Source organism: Pristiophorus japonicus, chromosome 1, assembly GCF_044704955.1.
Source record: "Pristiophorus japonicus isolate sPriJap1 chromosome 1, sPriJap1.hap1, whole genome shotgun sequence".
NCBI lineage: Eukaryota > Metazoa > Chordata > Chondrichthyes > Pristiophoridae > Pristiophorus > Pristiophorus japonicus.
In genome coordinates this window covers 347617146-347638882 of record NC_091977.1, presented here as the reverse complement: position 1 = coordinate 347638882, position 21737 = coordinate 347617146, and the positions used below count along the sequence as shown (strand labels likewise).

The 21737-nt window shown below is 42.7% G+C and overlaps 1 protein-coding gene across 3 annotated transcripts in view; it reads left to right on the top strand.

Annotated features, from left to right (window-relative positions):
- The window catches only part of LOC139273387 (cyclin-dependent kinase 13-like), an 85555-nt gene that overhangs the window by 26585 nt on the left and 37233 nt on the right, over positions 1-21737 (top strand). For all 3 annotated transcript variants that reach the window (XM_070890245.1, XM_070890253.1, XM_070890235.1), the window contains 4 exons: positions 4491-4661; positions 7957-8146; positions 16560-16616; positions 21356-21457. In XM_070890245.1, coding sequence (XP_070746346.1) covers positions 4491-4661; positions 7957-8146; positions 16560-16616; positions 21356-21457 — 520 coding nt within the window. The remainder of the gene's footprint in view (positions 1-4490; positions 4662-7956; positions 8147-16559; positions 16617-21355; positions 21458-21737) is intronic.

The window sequence follows — 21737 nt, the reverse complement described above, 5'->3', positions numbered from 1 at the left end:
CCTCCCCTCTCTTCCCCCCCCCTCCCCTCTCTTCCCCCCCCCCTCCCCTCTCTTCCCCCCCCTCCCCTCTCTTCCCCCCCCCTCCCCTCTCTTCCCCCCCCCCTCCCCTCTCTTCCCCCCCCTCCCTCTCTTCCCCCCCCTCCCCTCTCTTCCCCCCCCTCCCCTCTCTTCCCCCCCCTCCCCTCTCTTCCCCCCCCTCCCCTCTCTTCCCCCCCCTCCCCTCTCTTCCCCCCCCTCCCCTCTCTTCCCCCCCCTCCCCTCTCTTCCCCCCCCTCCCCTCTCTTCCCCCCCCTCCCCTCTCTTCCCCCCCCCCTCCCCTCTCTTCCCCCCCCCCCTCCCCTCTCTTCCCCCCCCCCCTCCCCTCTCTTCCCCCCCCCTCCCCTCTCTTCCGTCCCCGCCTCTCTCTCTCTCTGTCCCCGCCTCTCTCTCTCTCTGTCCCCGCCTCTCTCTCTCTCTCTCTCTCTCTCTCTCTCCGTCCCCGCCTCTCTCTCTCTCTCTCTCTCTCTCCCTCCCCGCCCCCCCCCTCTCTCTCTCTCTCTCTCTCTCCCTCCCCGCCCCCCTCTCTCTCTCTCTCTCTCCCACCTCCCCGCCCCCCTCTCTCTCTCTCTCTCTCTCTCTCTCTCTCTCTCTCTCTCTCTCCCTCCCCGCTCTCTCTCTCTCTCCCTCCCCGCCTCTCTCTCTCTCTCTCCCTCCCCGCCTCTCTCTCTCTCTCTCTCTCCCTCCCCGCCTTTCTCTCTCTCTCCGTCCCGCCTCACTCTTTCTCTCTCTCTCTCCGTCCCCGCCTCTCTCTCTTTCTCTCTCTCTCTCCGTCCCCGCCCCTCTCTCTCTCTCTCTCTCTCTCTCTCTCTCTCTCTCTCTCTCTCTCTCTCTCTCTCTCTCTCTCTCTCTCTCTCCCTCCCCGCCCCCCTCTCTCTCTCTCTCCCTCCCCGCCCCTCTCTCTCTCTCTCTCTCTCTCTCCTCTCCGCCCCCCCTCTCTCTCTCTCTCTCTCTCTCTTTCCTCCCCCCCCCCTCTCTCTCTCTCTCTCTTTCCCTCCCCGCCCCCCCCTCTCTCTCTCTCTCCCTCCCCGCCCCCCTCTCTTCTCCCCCCCCCCCCCCCTCTTCTCCCCCCCCCCCCTCTCCTCGCTGGCAGAGGGGCCCCGTCACAGCACGTTGTTGGAGGGCTCCCGGTGCTGCCGTAGGTGAGTAGAAACTTAATTTTTTAATACATTTTTAAATTAAAAAAAAAATTTTTTTTAATTGATTTATTGGTTTATTTATCATTGATTATTGATGGCTCTTATTTGTAAAAGTGAAGTGTTTAATGCTTGTAAACTTCCCCCACCCCCCTTCATCTCTCATTTCCTACGCCTAATTTATAAGTGTAGGCAAGGTTTTTCTGAGCGTAAAAAATCTACACTTACTCCATTCTGTTAGTATGGAGTAAGTTTTCGCTGCCTAAACTTGCAAAACAGGTGTAAGTGGCTGGACCCGCCCCCTGTTGAAAAAAAAATCTGTTCTAAAATGAAACTATTCTAACTGACTAGAACTGGAGCAAACTAAATCCCGAGAATTGCAATTTCTAAGCTGCTCCATTCTAAACTAGTTACTCCAAAAAAAATAGGAGCAACTCCGGCTGAAACTTGAGCCCAACATTTCAGGTCAGTGACTGTCATCGATGTGGAACATGAACCCATACCTTCCCCCTCTCCACAGATGCTGCTTGACCTGTTGAGTGTTTCCAGCATTTTCTGTTTTTTATATTGGATTTCCAGCATCTGTGTTGTTTTTTATTTGATTGTGTATGAATAAAGATCAGTTAGGGCTTTTTTGTTTGGCTTTCTGGTTGTAAAATTAATTGTCTTTTACACTCCATCCTACTTTAGGTGCCCCTGTGCTACATAGTATTCTCTGAGGATGACCAGTCAGTCATAAGCAGGTTGCCGTTGAATGTCACAAGCCTCAGCATTGCACTGTCCCCTCTGCCAGCACTTGCAGCTGTCTCTCCCCATGGTCACTCCTCCACTCTGGTCTTCCCATACATAGTCGAGAGGGCAGCATGCAACGTTATCCTGAGGCCTTTGTCAGTTCCACTCTGCAGCAGCCAAATTGGGCAAAATGGTACAGGTTGAAAGCAAGGTCCTGTTTTTCATCTATTTCCTTGGGAGGTGACGAGCATCTCATTGATGTGTCCAAGACCTGAAACTTGCTATGTTAGAGTTATAGGGTATGAACCAATGTCCTGCAACTCCACGGTACAGTTGTGGGACTGCCTATATTATACCAAGTTTGTACATGTTACATAAATTATACTGATAAGTTACACTGTTTTATAAGTCCATCTATGTTTTAAGGATTTAAAGGCAGGAATCCATTAGGCTTGTATTTGATTTTTACTGCATTCATTGTGTGTTTTCAATATACTAATGAGTGATGTTTTGCATTTTTGCTCAGACTCGTATGTGATAAGTTTGCATATCTATTCCAGTGAGAGGCAGATTAGAGTTTTGAGACCATTTCTTCCATTTCACTTCCCTGCTTTTTCTCCAATTTCTGATTTTTAGTCTTTTGTATATTCCTTTCCTGTTACTGTGTCCTTTAAAAGTCTTCCTAATTTTTTAAACCTGCACAATACAAATAGGAGCATATAACACTTGACAGTCGCAGGGTGTAGAAAGAAGCAATTGTAGGGCACATTCAGAGCTTTGTGTTATGCATAGCCACCTTAATCAGATGATTTCTCTCCTCCCTCCGCAGGATGTTGTACATAAACCTATTATTCAGCCCCATGGTCACGCCTTTAGTTCTCTTCAATTATTGTCAGAAGTTTAACACTCACTTCCAAATAAACATTTGTTCTTTATCCATTAGTTGTGTTCAGTACCACAACCTAATGGTCCTGTAATGAAAATCTGTAAATTAACTTTATTTTAGCTAATGTGGCTAAGCTTTTACTTAACTTGGCACTGCTATTTCTAATCACTGTTACTTGCTTTGAGACTTGAGTTAGAATATGCCCTAGCGCAAAACACAACATACGATGGACCAAGACTGACATTTTTTTCGTACTGGTTTACATTCAATTTACCAGAAAATTGAATGTTTTGGTGTCACCCAACCAGCTGCCTCAGTTGGTTTGATCCTGATTTTAAGATCTGACCAAAGCCTTGGTATTCCAATTTTTGCTGAAAGGAATTAGTTTTATTTGCAGGTAATATTGCTGCAATGTTATCCATGATAACTTGCTTCTTTCACTGAGAAAATATATTTTGTTATTTATATAACTAGAACAAAATACATCTGCTGGTAGAGACCCAATTGTTTCTTGTAAATGCAATTTCAACCAACCCGAAAAAATGTCAGTCTTGAATTGATCAATCTGTTGTGTTCTGCTCTAGGGCAGATCCTAACTCAAGTCTCTCACACACAATTCTTGAGCCGCTTAATAAGGAAGAGTAGCTGAGGTTGCCTCCCTCACTGGTTTTATCTCGGAATAACCTCTCCTAGCTGGGCTGCAACCAAGGCTCAAGAGCCCCGCACGTTGGATGCAAGCATCCCCGCTGGATGTCAATCCAGTATTCAGAGCAGGTGCTTCAGTCTTCGCTTGCTGGGGCTGTCTGGAATGGGCCCGAACCCAACCCTTCTGAGGTGGATCTACTACCATTGAGCCTGTGGTCACTCCATCCAGACATGCACAACCCAGTATTTAGGCATCAAATTCTGATCTCCCCTTGTTGCGGCTGTCTGGAGTGGGGTTCGACCACTTTACCTTGGGTGGGAATGCTACTGCTAAGCCAAAGGCTAATTCCTTCGGCCTTGTTAGGATAAAGTAATTATAAGTATATAACTTTACTCTTCACTATCTTCACGTGTAGATGTGCCAAATCATGATGCCTGTTATTTGGTCGATTTAAGAAAAATAATTGTTTTTAGGATTTTGGCGCTCCTGGCAAGGCAGCATTTAGTGTTCATCCCTAGTTGACTTGAGGTAATTGAGAGTCAATCATATATCGTGGGATTGGAGTCATAAGTAAGCCTCAGTAGTTGAGGCAGATTCCCTTCCCTAAAGCACATTGGTCGATCAGTTGGATTTTTACAACAATCGGGCAGCTTCCCATCATTTTATTTGGTGTCAGCCCACAAATAAACAGATTTATTGGATTCAGCTTTACAACTCACCATGGTGGGATTAGAATTCACAACCTCTGGGTTGCTAGTCCAGGACCATAACCACTTTGCTACTGTACTCTAATTTTACCAAAGAATGTTCGTAAAGTAGAAGAAAAAATCAGGAGGAAAAGAGTTGACTTCAGCGAAAGAAAAGTTAATACATTTTGTAAAACAGTATTTGTGTTTTATGGGGCATTATTACATTAAGGGCAGAGTGTTTGTGTATGCACACGTCGCATGTTTGCTCATTGATTCTCCGTTTGTGCAAAAATAGCTTGTTCCTTTGAAGTGGACGTGCTGAAAGTTTACAGATTATATTTCTAATTGTTGTATGTTTGTTTCAGGTGAAATGGTTGCTTTAAAGAAAGTCCGCTTGGATAATGAAAAGGAAGGCTTCCCTATAACTGCTATCCGAGAGATTAAGATATTAAGGCAGTTACACCACTCGAGCATCATAAACATGAAAGAAATTGTGACAGATAAGGAAGACGCATTGGATTTTAAAAAAGATAAAGGTATCTGGACCTGTCAGAGTTTAGAATTTGGAAATATTTAGGGGAGTGATTGGTGCAGTGAGTTAGAACAGTATGTCTTGAGTCTGAATCCAGCTCCAGCATTCAGTTGCATTATAACTGAATGCTGGAAAAGTCTCTCATCCTGGACTATAAAATTAATTGGTGCAATTGCAGTGCAGCAGCAAATTACTTTGCAGGCTTAGCTTTTGATTTTATAAATGAAAAGTTGTCTTGTGTTTCCCCACACTGGTTTGTCTCGACCACCAGCTAGTTATGGCAAGTTTCAAATAGGCGTGCTTTCACTTAGATACCAGGCCACAGCACATGAAACTCTTTGGATCCTGTGTGGAATGATACAGCACAGAGGAGGCCATTCGGGCCATCATGCCTGTGCTGACTCTTTGAAAGAGCTATCCAATTAGTCCCACTCTCCTCTTTCCTCATAGCTCTGCAAATTTTTCCACTTCACGTATTTATACAATTCCCCATTGAAAGTTGCTGTTGAATCTACTTCCACAACCCTTTCAAGCAGTGCATTCCAGATTGTAACAGTGTAATTTTTGTTTTCCTCGTGATGCCTCTGGTTTTTTACCAATCACCTTAAATCTGTGTTCTCTGGTTATCGACCCTTCTACCACTGGAAACAATTTCTCCTCATTTACTCAATCAAAACCCTTCATGATTTTGAACACCTCTATCAAATCTCTCCGTAAGCACATCTGCTCGAATGACCCCAATTTCTGTAGTCTATCGATGTAACTAAAGTCTTTCATCCCTGGTACTATTATAGTAAATCTCCTCTGCACCCTCTCCAAGGCTTTGAAATCCTTCCTAAAATGGTGTGCCCAGAATTGGACACAGTACTCTAGCTGGGGCCTAACCAGTGCTTTATAAAGGGTTAGCACAACTTCTTTGCTTTTGTACACTCTGTTTCTATTTATGAAGCCAAGGATTTCTTTTAGGCCATCCTTCTCAACTTGTCCTGCTAGTTTCAAAGTACATACACCCCTAGGTCTCTCTCTTTCTGTACCCTCTTTAAAATTATACCATTTAGTTTATATTGCTTCTCCTCAGGGAAAATGCTTGAAGCTATCATTAAGGAAGAAATAGCGGGACATCTAGATAGGAATAGTGCAATCAAGCAGACGCAACATGGATTCATGAAGGGGAAATCATGTTTAACTAATTTACTGGAATTCTTTGAGGATATAACGAGCATGGTGGATAGAGGTGTACCGATGGATGTGGTGTATTTAGATTTCCAAAAGGCATTCGATAAGGTGCCACACAAAAGGTTACTGCAGGAGATAAAAGTACGCGGAGTCAGAGGAAATGTATTAGCATGGATAGAGAATTGGCTAACAGAAAGCAGAGAGTCGGGATAAATGGGTCCTTTTCGGATTGGAAATCGGTGGTTAGTGGTGTGCCACAACTGTTTACAATATACATAGATGACCTGGAAGAGGGGACAGAGTGTAGTGTAACAAAATTTGCAGATGACACAAAGATTAGTGAGAAAGTGGGCTGTGTAGAGGACACAAAGGCTGCAAAGAGATTTAGATAGGTTAAACGAATGGGCTAAGGTTTGGCAGATGAAATACAATGTCGGAAAATGTGAGGTCATCCACCGTGGGGGGGGGGAGAAAACAGTAAAAGGGAATATTATTTGAATGGGGAGAAATTACAACATGCTGCGGTGCAGAGGGACCTGGGGATCCTTGTGCATGAAACTCCCAAAAAGTTAGTTTGCAGGTGCAGCAGGTAATCAGGAAGGCGAATGGAATGTTGGCCTTCATTGCGAGAAGGATGGAGTACAAAAGCAGGGAGGTCCTGCTGCAGCTGTACAGGGTATTGGTGAGGCCGCACCTGGAGTACTGCGTGCAGTTTTGGTCACCTTACTTAAGGAAGGATATACTAGCCTTGGAGCAGGTATAGAGACGATTCACTAGGCTGATTCCGGAGATGAGAGGGGTTACCTTATGATGATAGATTGAGTAGACTGGGTCTTTACTCATTGGAGTTCTGAAGGTTGAGGGGTGATCTTACAGAAACATTTAAAATAATGAAAGGGATAGACAAGATAGAGGCAGAGAGGTTGTTTCCACTGGTCGGGGAGACTAGAACTAGGGGGCACAGCCTCAAAATACGGGGGAGCCAATTTAAAACCGAGTTGAGAAGGAATTTCTTCTCCCAGAGGGTTGTGAATCTGTGGAATTCTCTGCCCAAGGAAGCAGTTGAGGCTAGCTCATTGAATGTATTCAAATCACAGATAGATTTTTAACCAATAAGGGAATTAAGGGTTATGGGGAGCAGGCGGGTAAGTGGAGCTGAGTCCACGGCCAGATCAGCCATGATCTTTTTGAATGGCGGAGCAGGCTCAAGGGGCTAGATGGCCTACTCCTGTTCCTAATTCTTATGTTCTTATGTTCTTATGTTCCTACCAAAATGTATCACTTCACACTTCCCTGCATTAAATTTCATCTGCCATGTGTCTGCCTTTTTCACCAGTCCTGTCTGTCCTCCTGAAGTCTGTTACTATCCTCCTCACTGTTTACTACATTACTGAGTTTTGTGTCATCTGCAAATTTTGAAATTATGCCCTGTATACCCAAGTTCAGGTCATTAATATATATTAAGGGCAGTGGTCCCAACACCGACCCCTGGGGGACACCACGGCACACTTCCCTCCAGTCTGAAAAATAACTTCACCATTACTCACTGCTTTCTGTTTTGACATTTTTATAGCCATGTAGCCACTGCCCCTTTAATCCCATGGGCTTCAATTTTGCAAACAAGTCTACCAAATGGTACTTTATCAAAAGCCTTTTAAAAGTCCATATACACTATCAACTGCACTAACCTCATCAACCCTCTCTTTGTTACTTCATCAAATAACTTAATTAAGTTAGTCAAATACGGTTTGCCTTTAACACATCCATGCTAATGGTTAAATAGAAGACTTGAGTTCCCTTTTATGTTACCTGCTCTCCCTGACCCTCTTATTTCCTGTTTTGGTTCTGCTCTATACTTTTTGTATTTAGTTTGGATCTCTACTGAACTATGACATATTTATCATAAGCCTCCTTTTTCTGTTTCACTTTAATCTCTGTATCTTTAGTCATCCATGGAGCTCCAGCTTTGGATGCCCTTCCTTCCCGCCCCCCCCCCCCCCCCCCCGGTGGGAATGTGTCTAGCCTGTACCCAAACCATCTCTTCCTTGAAGGCACCCTACAAATTGACCTAGTAGTTTATCTCATTTTGTTACTTTACAATGTGTTCTATTTGTATCTCATAGGTGCATTTTATTTGGTATTTGAATATATGGACCATGACTTAATGGGACTCTTGGAATCGGGATTAGTGCATTTCACTGAAAACCATATCAAATCCTTTATGAGGCAACTAATGGAAGGACTGGACTACTGCCATAAGAAGAATTTTTTGCATCGAGACATCAAGTGCTCCAATATTTTACTTAATAACAGGTATTACCATATTCAAGTAGGCAATTTGATTAGCACTGGTATAAAATGAGATGCTTGTAAATTGTAATTGCTTATAAATTGGAGACCTTTCATTTCTGATTAATTTGTTAATTTCAAATCCTTGTATATAAAAACATGTTTTGATTCTGATGTGAGATGCTACATGTCAGGCCTCCTCAATCTACAATGTACAGGAACATAACATTTTTGTAGTACATAGCAGAAAGTGAGAACTAAGTAAATTACAGCAATCCAGGAGCTAGACTCACTTCAGACACCATGACCCCAAGTTTCCATATGATTTGCTCCTGATTTTTAGGAGCAACTGGTGGAGAACGGAGTATCTTAGAAATCGGAATTCTCCACATTTAAGTTTTCTGCAGTTCTAGTCAGGTAGAACAGTTTCACTTTTGAACAGAATTTTTTTTTCAAAAGGGGGCGTGTCTGGCCACTGACGCCTGATTTGAAAGTTTCCACAGTGAAAACGTACTCCAAACTAACTTAAAATGGAGCAAGTGAAGATTTTTGTAGGCTTGAAAAACCTTGTCTACACATTAAAAAAATCAGGCGCAGGTTACAAATTAGGCGTCGGGAACGAGGTGGGGGGGGGAGGGGGGGGAAGGGAAGTCATTACATTCTACAATAAATCCTTAGTTATACTTATACAAATATTATACAAATAAATGCAACCTGAATAAAAATTTATAAGCAAAGAAAAGATTAAATAAACCATGTTCCTACCTGTGTGAAAGTGCTTCAGGCAGGCCTTTCAGGCAGCCGTTTGCCGTCGGGCCTGACGGACGGCAGGGAGAGAAAGCTGCAAGAAGCCTCAGTGCTGATCATGGAAGGGCAATGTGGTTTTATTAAAAAATGTTAAATTGAACAGCTACAAAGAATTTGAATAGTCTCAAACAAGTGCATGTGTCCTGTTTATCACAGTCTACCTTTAATTACAGAATGCACTCCCTCACACACAGAAATATCAAGAAAATTAAAATGCAAGCCTTTGCAAGGGTTCAATAAACAAATTTTCACTTTTTCTGCAGCACTTTTAAAAATGGCCGAGTGCCAATGTTTACTTCAAACTGCGCGTGCGCGAACGCTCCAATGCGCACGCGCAGGGTTGCCGGCACCAAAAAAACTCATTTAAATTGTACCTGCCCCCTCCTACTTACAAAATCGGCGCGAGTGGTAGGCTCCGCCCCCTGTGCGCCGCGCCAAGCAGACATCGAGCTGCAAGGCGCTCGAGAATAGCGCGTTTTTTTTCAGGCGCCGTTTTCGGCACGAAAAACGGGCGCCCAGCTCGGAGGGGCGCCTGTTTTGCCGCGTGTGGAAACTTGGGGCCCATAAAACTACAGAAATCTGTAATGCCATCCCATTTCTTACTTTCTGCAGCAGATTGTGTTGCAGGGCACAATTTAGCAACTTTTGTAGTTGTCCTAATGTGTCAGTATTCATCTAAATACAGTCGGGTATTACACTATCCAAATTGGAACACTGATCCCAAACGATCATAATCTTGTGTAACTTATTTTGTAGGTCCTTGGGTGCCTCAGCAGACTTGAGTGAAATCCCTGCCCCTAGTTTGCAAATATGGACAATTTGCATTTCCGTTTTTGAATCCAGGTTGTTGATGTAAATTAGAAACAATAGGAGCTGCGGCACCAACGCTTGAGAAGCTCTGCTCAGTACTTCGCCACCTCTATATCCCTCTCAACAAGTACCTGCTGCGTGCTTTCCTTCAGCCAATTTCTTATCCAATTCCAAGTTTTATCCTGAATCCCACCACTTTAAGTTTGCGTAGCAGAATTTCATGAACTTTGTCGAGTCTGTCTGGAAATCTAGGTACAGCACATCATGAGGCTTTCCACAGTCCACTTGGGATGTCACTTTCTTAAAAGGGGGCTGGTAGGCAGGATTTTGTCCTTATGAAGCCATGATGGCTCTAGTTTGCTAGGTTATCATACAGGCAATCCTCAAGTTTGCGTGCGATGTATCTTTTTTTTTTAGTTATTTTTGATGTCTTGCTCTGTTTTATCACATTTGTTTTTGAATATGGGGACTCGTTCATTAGCTTACTTCCAATTTTGTGGCCTTGTCCCAGCATTCATCAATTCTCAGGATGAAAGCACTTCACGGGTCTCATCCTACCTGTTGGTCAGTCATTGAACCTACCTGGACTATCTCCAATGATGGAGGACATATTTCTAATGAATTCTCTAGTGAATACTTGAAAGAAGTAACAATGGAATATATTGACTATTTTGTGCTTGACTCAGTTTATCCTGTTCATGTTCTTTAAGGTCCTTTTACTGTTGCGCTGCGAGGATTTCTTGCTGTTTTGTTGAAAATCTGCAGCTATGCTCTTCTCCAGGTTACTCTTTTCCCTGAATATCCTTTTAAGATATTTTGACGATTCCTATAACCAACAGGTGCTTACAATCTGTACAGTTCATTTCTGCTGTTTTGATCTATTTTAGGTCACGACGGATGTTGAAATTGGTGTGACTTTCCCTAATCCCACATTGTATGATTTGTTTTGTTCTGGCCATCTTGTCTTTTAGTCAGGTTGGTGGTAGCAGTGTTGTGACCGATGTCTTCTTGCAAGAAAAAGTTTGTTAGCAGTTTTATCCCGTGGAATTTTTGCCGATCTCTTTGGAAATACTCCTGGGTTCAGCATTTTTCCATATTTTTCTTTCATTCAGGCTTGTTCATCACTTTCACTTTGAAGTGCAGTTCATTTTCACCGTTCTTTCTTTGGTTGTGTTTATGTCAGTTGATATGTTCCAGATGGAATGCCAATCTGGCACAAGTCCTCTCATTCTCCGTGGTTCTGAGAAGAGCATTCATCTGAGCAGCAAATTTTCTTCCCTGGTACTGAGTACTGTTGTAGCTGCTAGGTAATCTTGTATTGAAGATATGAACTGCCAAATATTGGTATGTTCTTGATGTCAGTCAGTATACTTGTATTTCCATCGTGGCCATTTTAGATCTGGTCCCTACTATCATCTTTAGGGTGCATTAAGAGGGCATTTTAGTCTACCACTGTAGAAGTTGACCTGTAGTTGATCACCTGCCTTTGTGCAGGTTGTGTGCACAGGGTCAGTTTGGAAGATAGAATTTAATGGTAGGATTGGCCTTGTTCTATATTTAAATTGTGGCTCATCCTCATTCTTACCAAATTTGGAACGCTTGAAATTTGCTGCTGAGACCTTGTTCATCCATTAAACTGACCCCATTTAGAAACACAATGTTGGAATATGTGAATTGTTGGTTAGTTGCTCTTTTTAAAAATAAATAAATAAAAATTCTTGAAGTAGGCATTGCTGGCGAGGCCGGTATTTATTGCCTATCCCTACTTGCCCTGAGAAGGTGTTGGTGGGCTTTATTTTAATACAGCTGGGTGGCTTGCTTGTTAATAGTCAACCACATTGGTGTGGGATTGGGGTCAATGTATAGGCAGACCAGGTAAGGATGGCAGGTTTCCTTGTCTAAATGACATTAGTAAAGTCTGATGTTTGCCTCATCTGATGATGGTCCTATCCTTGTGTGAAAAATGCATTTCAATCAAAAGTCGATGGTCTTTTTCATTTTATTATGTAAAACAAGTATTGTTTTAGTCTTAGTCTGTTGAGTTAACTGTGGTCAGCCTGGATAGCAGTAGGAATGGTACAATTGGCCTCAGTGCCCATGGACTAGGGAGGAAATCAGCCAAGTGTTGCTGCTCCTTGTCGCTGTTTAGTGCCCCCTGCTGGAAAGTATGTGTGTGGATGGCTCAGCTATGATGATCCCCCATGGCTGAATTGCTGACCAGCATTTCCTGTCTAGATCACACACGACTTTGGCACGGTACAGAAGGTGACTGGCACCTTCAAAAGAGGAGAGAAAGTTGACAACAAAAAAAATGGACGATTGGAATTGAATTCTGGAATGCGGTCTTATAAGTAATGAAGGTACTTTGGATAATGAATAGAATGGAATGATAGTAATGAACGGAATTGAACTGCTGAATATAGACTTGAGTAATTCAGATAGCTTGTGACAAAAAATTAAATATTGCACATGCTAGAATTCTCAAACAAAATGCTGGAAACATTAATCAGATCAGGCAGCATCAAGAAAGGAAAAATGTTAATGTATCAGGTTTAACCCTTTGTTCCATTCTGGTAAAGGGTTGTACAAATGCTAACATTTTCCCTTTCTTTACAGATACTGACTGACCTGAGTGTTAGCAGCTTTTTATGTTTTTGTTACTTGTGAATAGTCTTTCTAGTTAATTGAGTAAATTCTGTTTTCCGTGTTCTCTCCAGTGGCTCTAGGTAAATATGCTGTGTGGTGTAGTAGTGATCCATTTAAAGGTCTCGAGTGTATTTGTTAAATTGGCTGTTGCCGGTAGATTGGCTTTTTTGGGTAGGGGTGGAAGTGCAACTGATTATTATCCAACAGCCCCTGTAGGAATTGTGTCAATGTTTTTGAGAGCAGGATTGAGCTTGGCTAGGATTTATTCATGCCCCCCCCCCCCCCCCCCCCCACACACGCACACACACACACACACACACACACTTCTCCTTTGATAAAATAGTAAGATTTCTGTATTTTATCTTGTGTAGCTCTGAAACTGAATTAAAATAAAAGGAGTCTGACAAAATGAATGTTGGAGACAGTTGTCTATGGACCAAGCCAGGTTCACTGGCTTTGTTCTAGGTGGTAATTAAATTTACATGGAAAAGGCTTTGTAAATCAGGCATTTGGTGAACATCGATACATCCACATTCTATTCAATAGTTTGCACCATTGTGTTGTTAATCGTGCAACTGACAGCTTTGACTTCAGAGGCATGAAGTCTGGGTCACACTCTCATAGGCATTAGTTCTGTTCAGAGATCTGAACTTTATGGATGAATTGAGATTTACATTATCCATTTTGTAAATCTATGAAAGACTATTGCTTATCAAGTATGTAAGAAATACATTCTGAAAAAGATACATTAATCCCTTATGAGAATATTCCAATTTTGTTTTAAGTATTGTGCTAATTCAATATCTTGCTGTATTATTTGGCTTCTGTGTATTTGACCAAGTGGTATTAGCTTGTACTCATTGGTCTGTCATTCTGATTTTTTTTCCCCCCTATTTTTTTTTTTAGGAGAGCAAGGGGAGGGGCAATCCATCCTCTCCTCCTTCTCCCCCACCCCCCTTTTTCTTTTTCTTCCTCTCCCACCAATTGGTCTCTCTCCTTCCAATACTTCACACATGCTGTCTCTCTTATTCTACACCCCACCTCTCTTCCTTCGTTTCTTTTCTTTTCCCACCCCGCCCCCTCCCACCTTGCTTGCTTGCACTTTTTCTCTTGATGTCTCTATACTTTCTCCCCCTCTCACCTGCACAGGCCAGAACTTGTTGGTGAGGCAATTGTATGGAGTATATGAAAGCTGCTGCCTGAAGAACTGTTCCATCAAGGGTTGGCTTCAGGAGAGAACGGGTAAAGGGTTAAAAATAGAAGGAAAATATTCTTGATTTGGTTTCCCTATTGAGTACAGGTGCAATGGCGAGAATCCGGGACCGAGGCCGTTCCGGATTGCAGGCTTTCCCGGACTTTCAATCGTCTTTGATGTCACAAATCCGGAATCACCTGAGCCCAGTTCGGGTATTTCCGGATTTCGGAATGTCGGGGGTGGGGGGGTCCCCTGCTGAGGAGCTGTTCGGGTGGGGCCCCCGACGAAGAGAGGGTGGCGGGCGAGGCCCGATGTCGGGCAGCGGCGGGGCCCCAGTGTCGGCAGATCCGGATTTCGGAACATTTTACAGATTCCAGACGACCTTGCCACCGATCGGTCCGGATTCCGGAACTCTGGATTTTCGACGCTGCACCTGCATATGTTTTTCCATTGCATGGGTCTGCTAGAAATGTAATTTTTAGTAATCATAGTTTTGTTCTCCAAACGTCTAACTATGTACTTAATGTGCTAGCATTTAAAGGTCAAGATGTTGTTTTGGTTATGCTTCATTAACTACACGGAGTTTAAAATACCAAAAAAAAACTTCCTTTCTCCAGATCTGTTGGGACTGCAATAAATGTTTTGTATAGTGCATTCCTAATTCTCATTTTAGGAGATGCCAATCACAGTAAGCTCTTTACGGTGTCTAGAACTATAATTTTTACAACTTTTTTTCTTAAGTTTGTTGTATTTTATATATGTACTATAACATTTATTGTATTAAGATTATATCCTCGGTGATTTCACCCTCCATCTCAATTCATCATGCTCTCTCTCCTCTGAGTTCAGTAGCCTCCTAACCTCTTTTAATCTTTCCCTCCATGTAAACTCCCCAACCCATATTCACAGCCACCCCCTTGACCTTGCCATCTCTCGTGGCTTCACTACTCCCATCGTATCAATCGCAGGTATGGCCATCTCTGACCACTTTCTCGTATCGCTCTCCCCACCCACCCCCCAACCCTACCTCCTTCTGTATCCACCCCTGGAACAAACTCTCTCCTGACTTTGTTACAACTGCACTTATGAACTCCCAACTGTCCAGCCTTTGGCCCTTCATTCACCATGACATTTCTGCAGCTACTGATCTGCTCTGCTCAATCGCACCCTCAGCACCACTTTTGCTGCCCGAGTCTCTGTTAAAACCATTACTCTCTCACGCTGGCCGTTCCCCCTGGTACAGCTCTGATCGTCGCTCCCTTACATCCAAGATTTGAATGGATGTGGCGGACAATGATTTAGCCATTCACCACCAGATCTGGCTGGATCACAAAGCATTATCGGGTCCTGCTGTCAGCTGCCAAAATTGCTCACTATTCCAGAATCATTCTGGAATGTAAAGGTTAAACCCCGGCTTCTATTCTCCGCTGCTAACCGTCTTTTTAAACCCCTCTCCCAGTCTGCAATCTCACCTTCGACGATAAGTGGAAGGAGCTCGTGGACGACTTTGTCTCCAAGATTGAGACCATCCATTCGGCCACCTCTGCCTCTTCCCTTCCCTCCCCTAGCCCACCGGACCAAACTTCCTCTAAGTATCCCTCCTGCCATATCCCTGACCTTGCATTTTTCTCCAGTTTCTCTCCGATCATCGCTCATGACCTTTCCGAGCTCATCCTGTCCATGAAATCCACATCCTGTTCCATTGACCCTATTCCCACCAAACTGCTGACCACCCAACTTCCTTTTCTGGCTCCCATGTTAGCTGACATTGTTAATGGTTCTCCTCAGGTACTGTCCCCCTCTCCTTCAAATCTGCTGTCATCACCCCTCTCCTCAAAAAAAAAAAAACAACCTTCGACCCCTCCGTCCTTGCAAACTACCACCCCATCTCCAACCTCCCTTTCCTCTCGAGTCCTTGAACGTGTCATCGCCTCCCAAATCCATGGCCATTTTTCGCGCAATTCCATGTTTGAATCCCTCATCCGGTTTCCACGCCTGCCACAGCACCGAAACGGCTCCGATCAAAGTCACAAATGACATCCTGTGTTATTGTGACAAAGGAAAACGATCCCTCCTCATCCTTCTTGACTTGTCTGCAGCTTTTGACATGGTTGACCACTTTATCCTTCTCCAACGCCTCTCCACCATCGTCCAGCTGGGTGGGACTGCACTTGTCTGGTTCCACTCTTATCTATCTTAATTGTAGCCAGAAAATCACCTGCAATGGCTTCTCTTCCCAAACCTGCATCGTTACCTCTGGTGACCCCAAGGATCTATCCTTGGCCCCCTTCTATTTCTCATCTACATGTTGCCCCTTGGTGACATCATCCGAAAACAGCGTCAGTTCCACACGACACCCAGCTCTACCTCGCTATCACTTCTCGACCCCTCCTCGATCTCTAAATTGTTAGACTGCTTGTCCGACATCCAGTTCTGGATGAGCAGAATTTTTCTCCAGTTGAATATTGGGAAGACCGAAGCCATTGTTTTAAGTCCCCACGCAAACTCCGTTCCCTAGCCACTGACTCCATCCCTCTCCTCAACTTCTGTCTGAAGCTGAACCAGACTGTTCGCAACCTTGGTGTCATAATTGATCCTGAAATGAGCTTCCAACCACACATTTTCTGCCTAAACCTCTCCGCGTCTACCTCTCTTTCCTTCTAGATGCTCCTTAAAACCTACCTCTTTGACCTGTGCTAATTTCTACTTAGGCGGCTTGGTGTCAATTTTTTAAAATCTCAATACTCCTGTGAAGCGCCTTGGGACATTTCACTACGTTAAAGGCGCTATACAAGTACAAGTTGTTGTTGTATAAAATTGTTATTTGACCATTTAAAAAAATGTCATTATGCTGTTGGTGTATTCAAAATACCGATGATATTAGTACCATGTCCCAAATGTAATGTTCAACCGACCAAAATAAATGTAAAGATTTAAAAACCTTGAAGTTTAACACATTGTAATTTTCTTTGCCACCAGGGGGCAGATAAAACTTGCTGATTTTGGGCTAGCTCGACTGTACAACTCGGAGGAAAGGTATGTGGCATTATAAAGTGTAACATTTCATGCCGGCTTTAAAATACTTGAACCTTCTGAAGATTCGGCCCCTCGAGCCTTTTCTGCCATTCAAATAGATCATGACTGATCCGTACCTCAACTCCATTTATCCGCCTTTGCTCCATATCCCTTAATACCCTTGCCTAATAAAAATTGACCTCTGTTTTGAAGTTTTGGCTAGTTGAAAAAATTGATCATTAAAAATGATCATTAGTAAAGCATTATCACTGGAAAATTGTGAGCTCTGTTGTAATGCAGTGAGCTTCTGGTATGAATTTACAATGTATTCCGTGCAGTCTTCACTTAATGCAATTTATAAAGGAAATTTGTACCAATTATGTAGATGTGGCTTCACTGCTTTTTAACCAGGCTAGATTGTAGATACAAGCTAGTATATTCCCTTATTTTTGCAAAAACTTGGAATTTAATCATTCTAGCATTCAAAAGTCCACATATGCAGTAACGGTCGAGTAACAATCATGCATAAAAAAATTTAACTGTCGAAGGACGAATTTCAGTGAGTTAGAAAGAGATCTGACCCGTAGGATTGGAGTCAATGGTTGGAAGGTAAAACAGTAAATGAGAATGGGAGGTCTTCAAAGAGGAGATTGTTCGGGTACAGACAAGACACATTCCCGCGAAGGGAAAGGAAGGACCAAGCTAGAGCTCCTTGGACGACGAAAGATGTAAAAATTAAAATGAAACCGAAAAAGGAGACTTATGATAAATGAGAGATTCATAATACAGTAGAGAACCAAGCTGATTACAAAAAGTACAGAGGAGATCTAAAAAAGGAAATAAGAGGGGCACAGAGTGTGGGGAATAGATGACTGGCTAATAAAAGGAGAAGCCAAAAGTATTTTATAAACTTCTAAATAGTAAAAGGGTAGTCAAAGGAAGAATGAGGCCGATTAAGAACAAAAGGGGAAAACCTCTTGTGGAGGCAGAGGGTATGATTGAGGTGCTAAATTAATACTTTGTATCAGTCTTTACTAAAGAGGGATGCTGCCAGTGTAGTAGTAAAGGAGGTAGTAGTGATATTGGTTAGGATAAAAATAAAGATGACTTCCTTAAAAGATTGGTAGTATTCAAAGTGGAAGAGTCACCTGGTTAGGATGGGATGCCTCCTTGGTTTCTGAAGGAAGTAAGGGTGGAAATTGCAAAGATTCTGGCCACAATCTTCCAAAGCTCCTTTTGATATTTGGAGTGGATTGCAAATGTTACACCCCCGTTCAAAAAAAAAAAGGGGGGGAAGGGGATAAACCCAGCAATTACAGGCCAGTCAGCCTAACGTGGTGGCGAAAATTTAGAGGCAATAATATGAGACAAAATTAATTGGCATTTGGAAAAGTATGGGCTAATAACTGAAAGTCAGCATGGATTTGACTAACTTGATTGAGTTCTTTGATGGAGAGGGTTGATGAGGGTAGTGCGATTAATGTGTATATCAACATTCAAAAGGCGTTTGATATAGTACCACATAACAGACTTTTAGGAAAATTAAAGCCCATGGGATTAAAGGGACAGTGGCAGCATGGATACAAAATTGGCAATCGACAGCCCAGAATAATGGTGAACAATTTTTTTTCAGACTGCAGCGAAGTATGCAGAGGTGTTCCTCAGGGGTTGGTATTGGGACCACTGCTCATTTAGATATACATTAGTGACCTGGACTTTGGTATACTGCGCATAATTTCAAAGTTTGCAGGTGACACAAAACACGGAAATGTAGTAAACCATGTGGAGGATAGTAACAGACTTCAGGAGGACACAGACTGATGAAATGAGCAGAAACATGGCAGATGAAATTTAAGAGAAGTGAAAAATTATACATTTTGATGGGAGGAATGAGGTGGGGCAATATAAACTAAATGGTATAATTTTTAAGGGTTGTAGGAACAGAGACCTGGGGATGTATGTACACAATTCTTTGAAGGTGGCAGGAAAAGTTGTGAAGACTTGTTAAAGCATTTGGGATTCCTGGCTTTATTAATAGAGGCATAGAGTACAAAAGCATGGAAATTATGCTTAACCTTTACAAAACACTGGTTAGGCCTCAGCTGGAGTATTGTGGTCAATTCTGCACACCACACTTTAGGAAAGATGCCTTAGAGAGAGTGCAGAAGAGATTTGCTAGAATGTTACCAGGCATGAGGGGCTTCCAGGAATCAAAGACTTCAGTTATGTGCAGAGACAGGAGAAGCTGGGGTTCTCCTTGGAACAGAGAAGGTTAACAGGAGGTTGTTATTGTCACGAATTGTTTTATTAGAGTTAATAAGGAGAAACTGTTTCCAGTGGCAGGTAAACAGGACACGTATTTAAGGTGTTTGGCAAAAGAAGCAGAAGTGACATGAGGAAACATTTTTATGCAGCGAGTTATGATCTGGAATGTACTGTGTGAAAGGGGGATGGAAGCAGATTAATTAGTAACTTTCAAAAGGGAATTGGATAAATATTTGAAGGGAAAAAAATTACAGGGTTATGGGGAAAGTGCAGGGGAGTGGGACTACCTGGATAGCTCGACCAAAGAACCAGCAGATGGACGATGGGCTAAATAGCCGCCTCCTGTTCTGTATACGGATGCAAACCCATTGCTCCAAACTACCCATAATTGGCAGTAAATTAGCACCAGAGGCCTTTACTTTGTGCAGAACTCTGAAAACCTATTCTAGAATATCTTTCATTCTCGAGTACACTGGCCTTCTGTGTCATACAAATCTGACTGCTGAGTGTGTCTGACCATTTGTAAGCTTTCTGCTAATGAGGTCACTTGGAGATGTGCGTGTTTGTTTGGAGGTTACTTTATTTAATTTCCCTTTCACGACGGACAATGCGCTGGCCCTGGCCTCTGCTTATGCGTGTTAACAATTATATGTATTTTTTCATACAAGTAACAAATGCATAACATGTGGATACTTATTGAACACCTCCTTTCCCAACTGCTCCCCAAACTTTTTTTCAAAGATTGTGATAGTCACAGACCCTGTAACTGATACATTTAAATAATTTGCATTTATATAGTACCTATCACAACCTATTAGGCACTTTTTGATGTGCTGTCATTGTTATGTAGGGAATTTAGTGTGATATCACTGATTTGGAATGCCAAGAAATCTGTAGCGAAGGCTCGCAAGATTCATTGAGCAGTCTTGGGTTGCATTTCCAAAGCCTTTGGGTTAATTAAATAAATCCTACTTGCATTAGCTGCACCGTGGCTGGAACAGTAACCATCCTGTCCAGGAGCGAGTTCTGTACAAGACTGGATACACCATATGCAGAGTTCCCACCCAATAGTTAACAATTTCAATGTTTACAGAGTGGGGAGCGGAGAATCATTCTACTCTAAACAGTTAACTTAAAATCAGATCAGTTTAAAAAAAAAATGCCCACATGTTCCAATCGACCCCATTGCACCTTATAAACTTAAGTTTGGCATGCACTGAATTTACACTCAATGCAGTGTCACACTTCGTTCTGGTGTCAGTTCAGACCCTAACTCTGGATTAACACTAAGAGTAGTGTCAGTGCAAAGTGGAAATTACTAAACCTGCAGTGTAACTGCATCCTGAGTTGCTCCTCTAGTTTAGTGGGGGTGGGTGGTGCGGCGGTGGGGGGGAGGGGGTGAGAAATAGTAATGGTGCTTACCTGTAATTATTTTTGTCTTGGGCCTATGAATTTTCAGCTGGATCATTTGCTATTATAATGCTGATCAAAGTGGATATGCTGCTGTCCTGTATAATTGCCCATCATTTTCAAACACTAATACTCTTTAAATAAGAGTGAAAAATTTCAATGGTTGCACACATCCTAATTTGCACAGCAGTTCTAGCAAGAGAAAAAAAAAAGACAGGTTTTCTATTTGAGACATCAAGGTGAAGGGCTAAGGTCCATAGTGCAGGATACCCCCAAGGTTGAAATATTAATAGAGAAGATGAGGCATATCAAGAAGTAATGATTACATGATGCCACCTTTGGGTTTTAAAAGCCTGAAGTCCCTGAGAAAAGATGAGTTAGAGTTGGAGATGGTGCAGTGAATCTTCACTTCAACACAGTGGCGCTGGTGCATGGAGGAAGACTGTAGAGGGGGGCACTGTATTTGTAACTATATAAAAAAAAATTCACAGGAGCACAGTTCATCCTATTGATTAAAAATAAGGACAGCACTGGTTGCAAAAGGAGTGAGAGCGGTGGAGGCTAGATTTGAGGAATTGCGTGTCGGATGGTGGGTTTCTCCTTGCATCTTGTCCACGTGTGTATAATGGATGGTAAAAGATCCTTTCCAGATGTTTGATCAGTATTAAGATTTTGAATGAATTTGGATTTTTATAGATTTAAAAGTTGTGAGGGCACAAAAACAGGAAACTAAGATTGTTAGTGGTGGTTTTATCAGTGGAGAACCTTGGGCGCCAGATAGAACCAGTGGGACAGCAGATGAATATTAACAGAATCAAGATTCACAAAGACATCACAAATGTAGTAGTAGTACAGGTTGAAGAGGAAGAAGAACATGTGGGTATGTTTTATGCTGTCTTGAGAGGGCCTGGTAAATTGTGACTTTTAAGGTTATACTTGTGTTGGGAGAGAAAAAAAATCTGATTTGTTTTTGCCATTGATTTCGGCAGGTTTCTCTGTCATTGTAACCATCATCTGTTTTGCTTACCTCAAACTTCCTCAGATTTTGGATACTTAATTTTCTGTTCTCCTGTTTGTTATTTTAGTCGGCCATACACCAATAAGGTTATTACTCTCTGGTATCGGCCACCTGAACTCTTGCTTGGAGAAGAGCGATATACACCAGCTATAGATGTATGGAGCTGTGGGTAAGTGATTCATACTTGCTGGCTGTCAGAAAAATCATAGAAAAGTATTCTGTTGTGTTACTGGACTAGTAATCCAGAGGTCTGGACTAATGATCCGGATACATAAGTTCAAATCCCATCACGGCAGCTGGGGAATTTAAATTCAGTTAATTAAATAAATCTGGAATAAAAAGCTAGTGTCAGTAATGTGATCATGAAACTACCGGATTGATATTAAAAACTCATCTGGTTCAGTAATGTCCTTTAGGGAAGGAAATCTGCCGCCCTTACCTGATCTGGT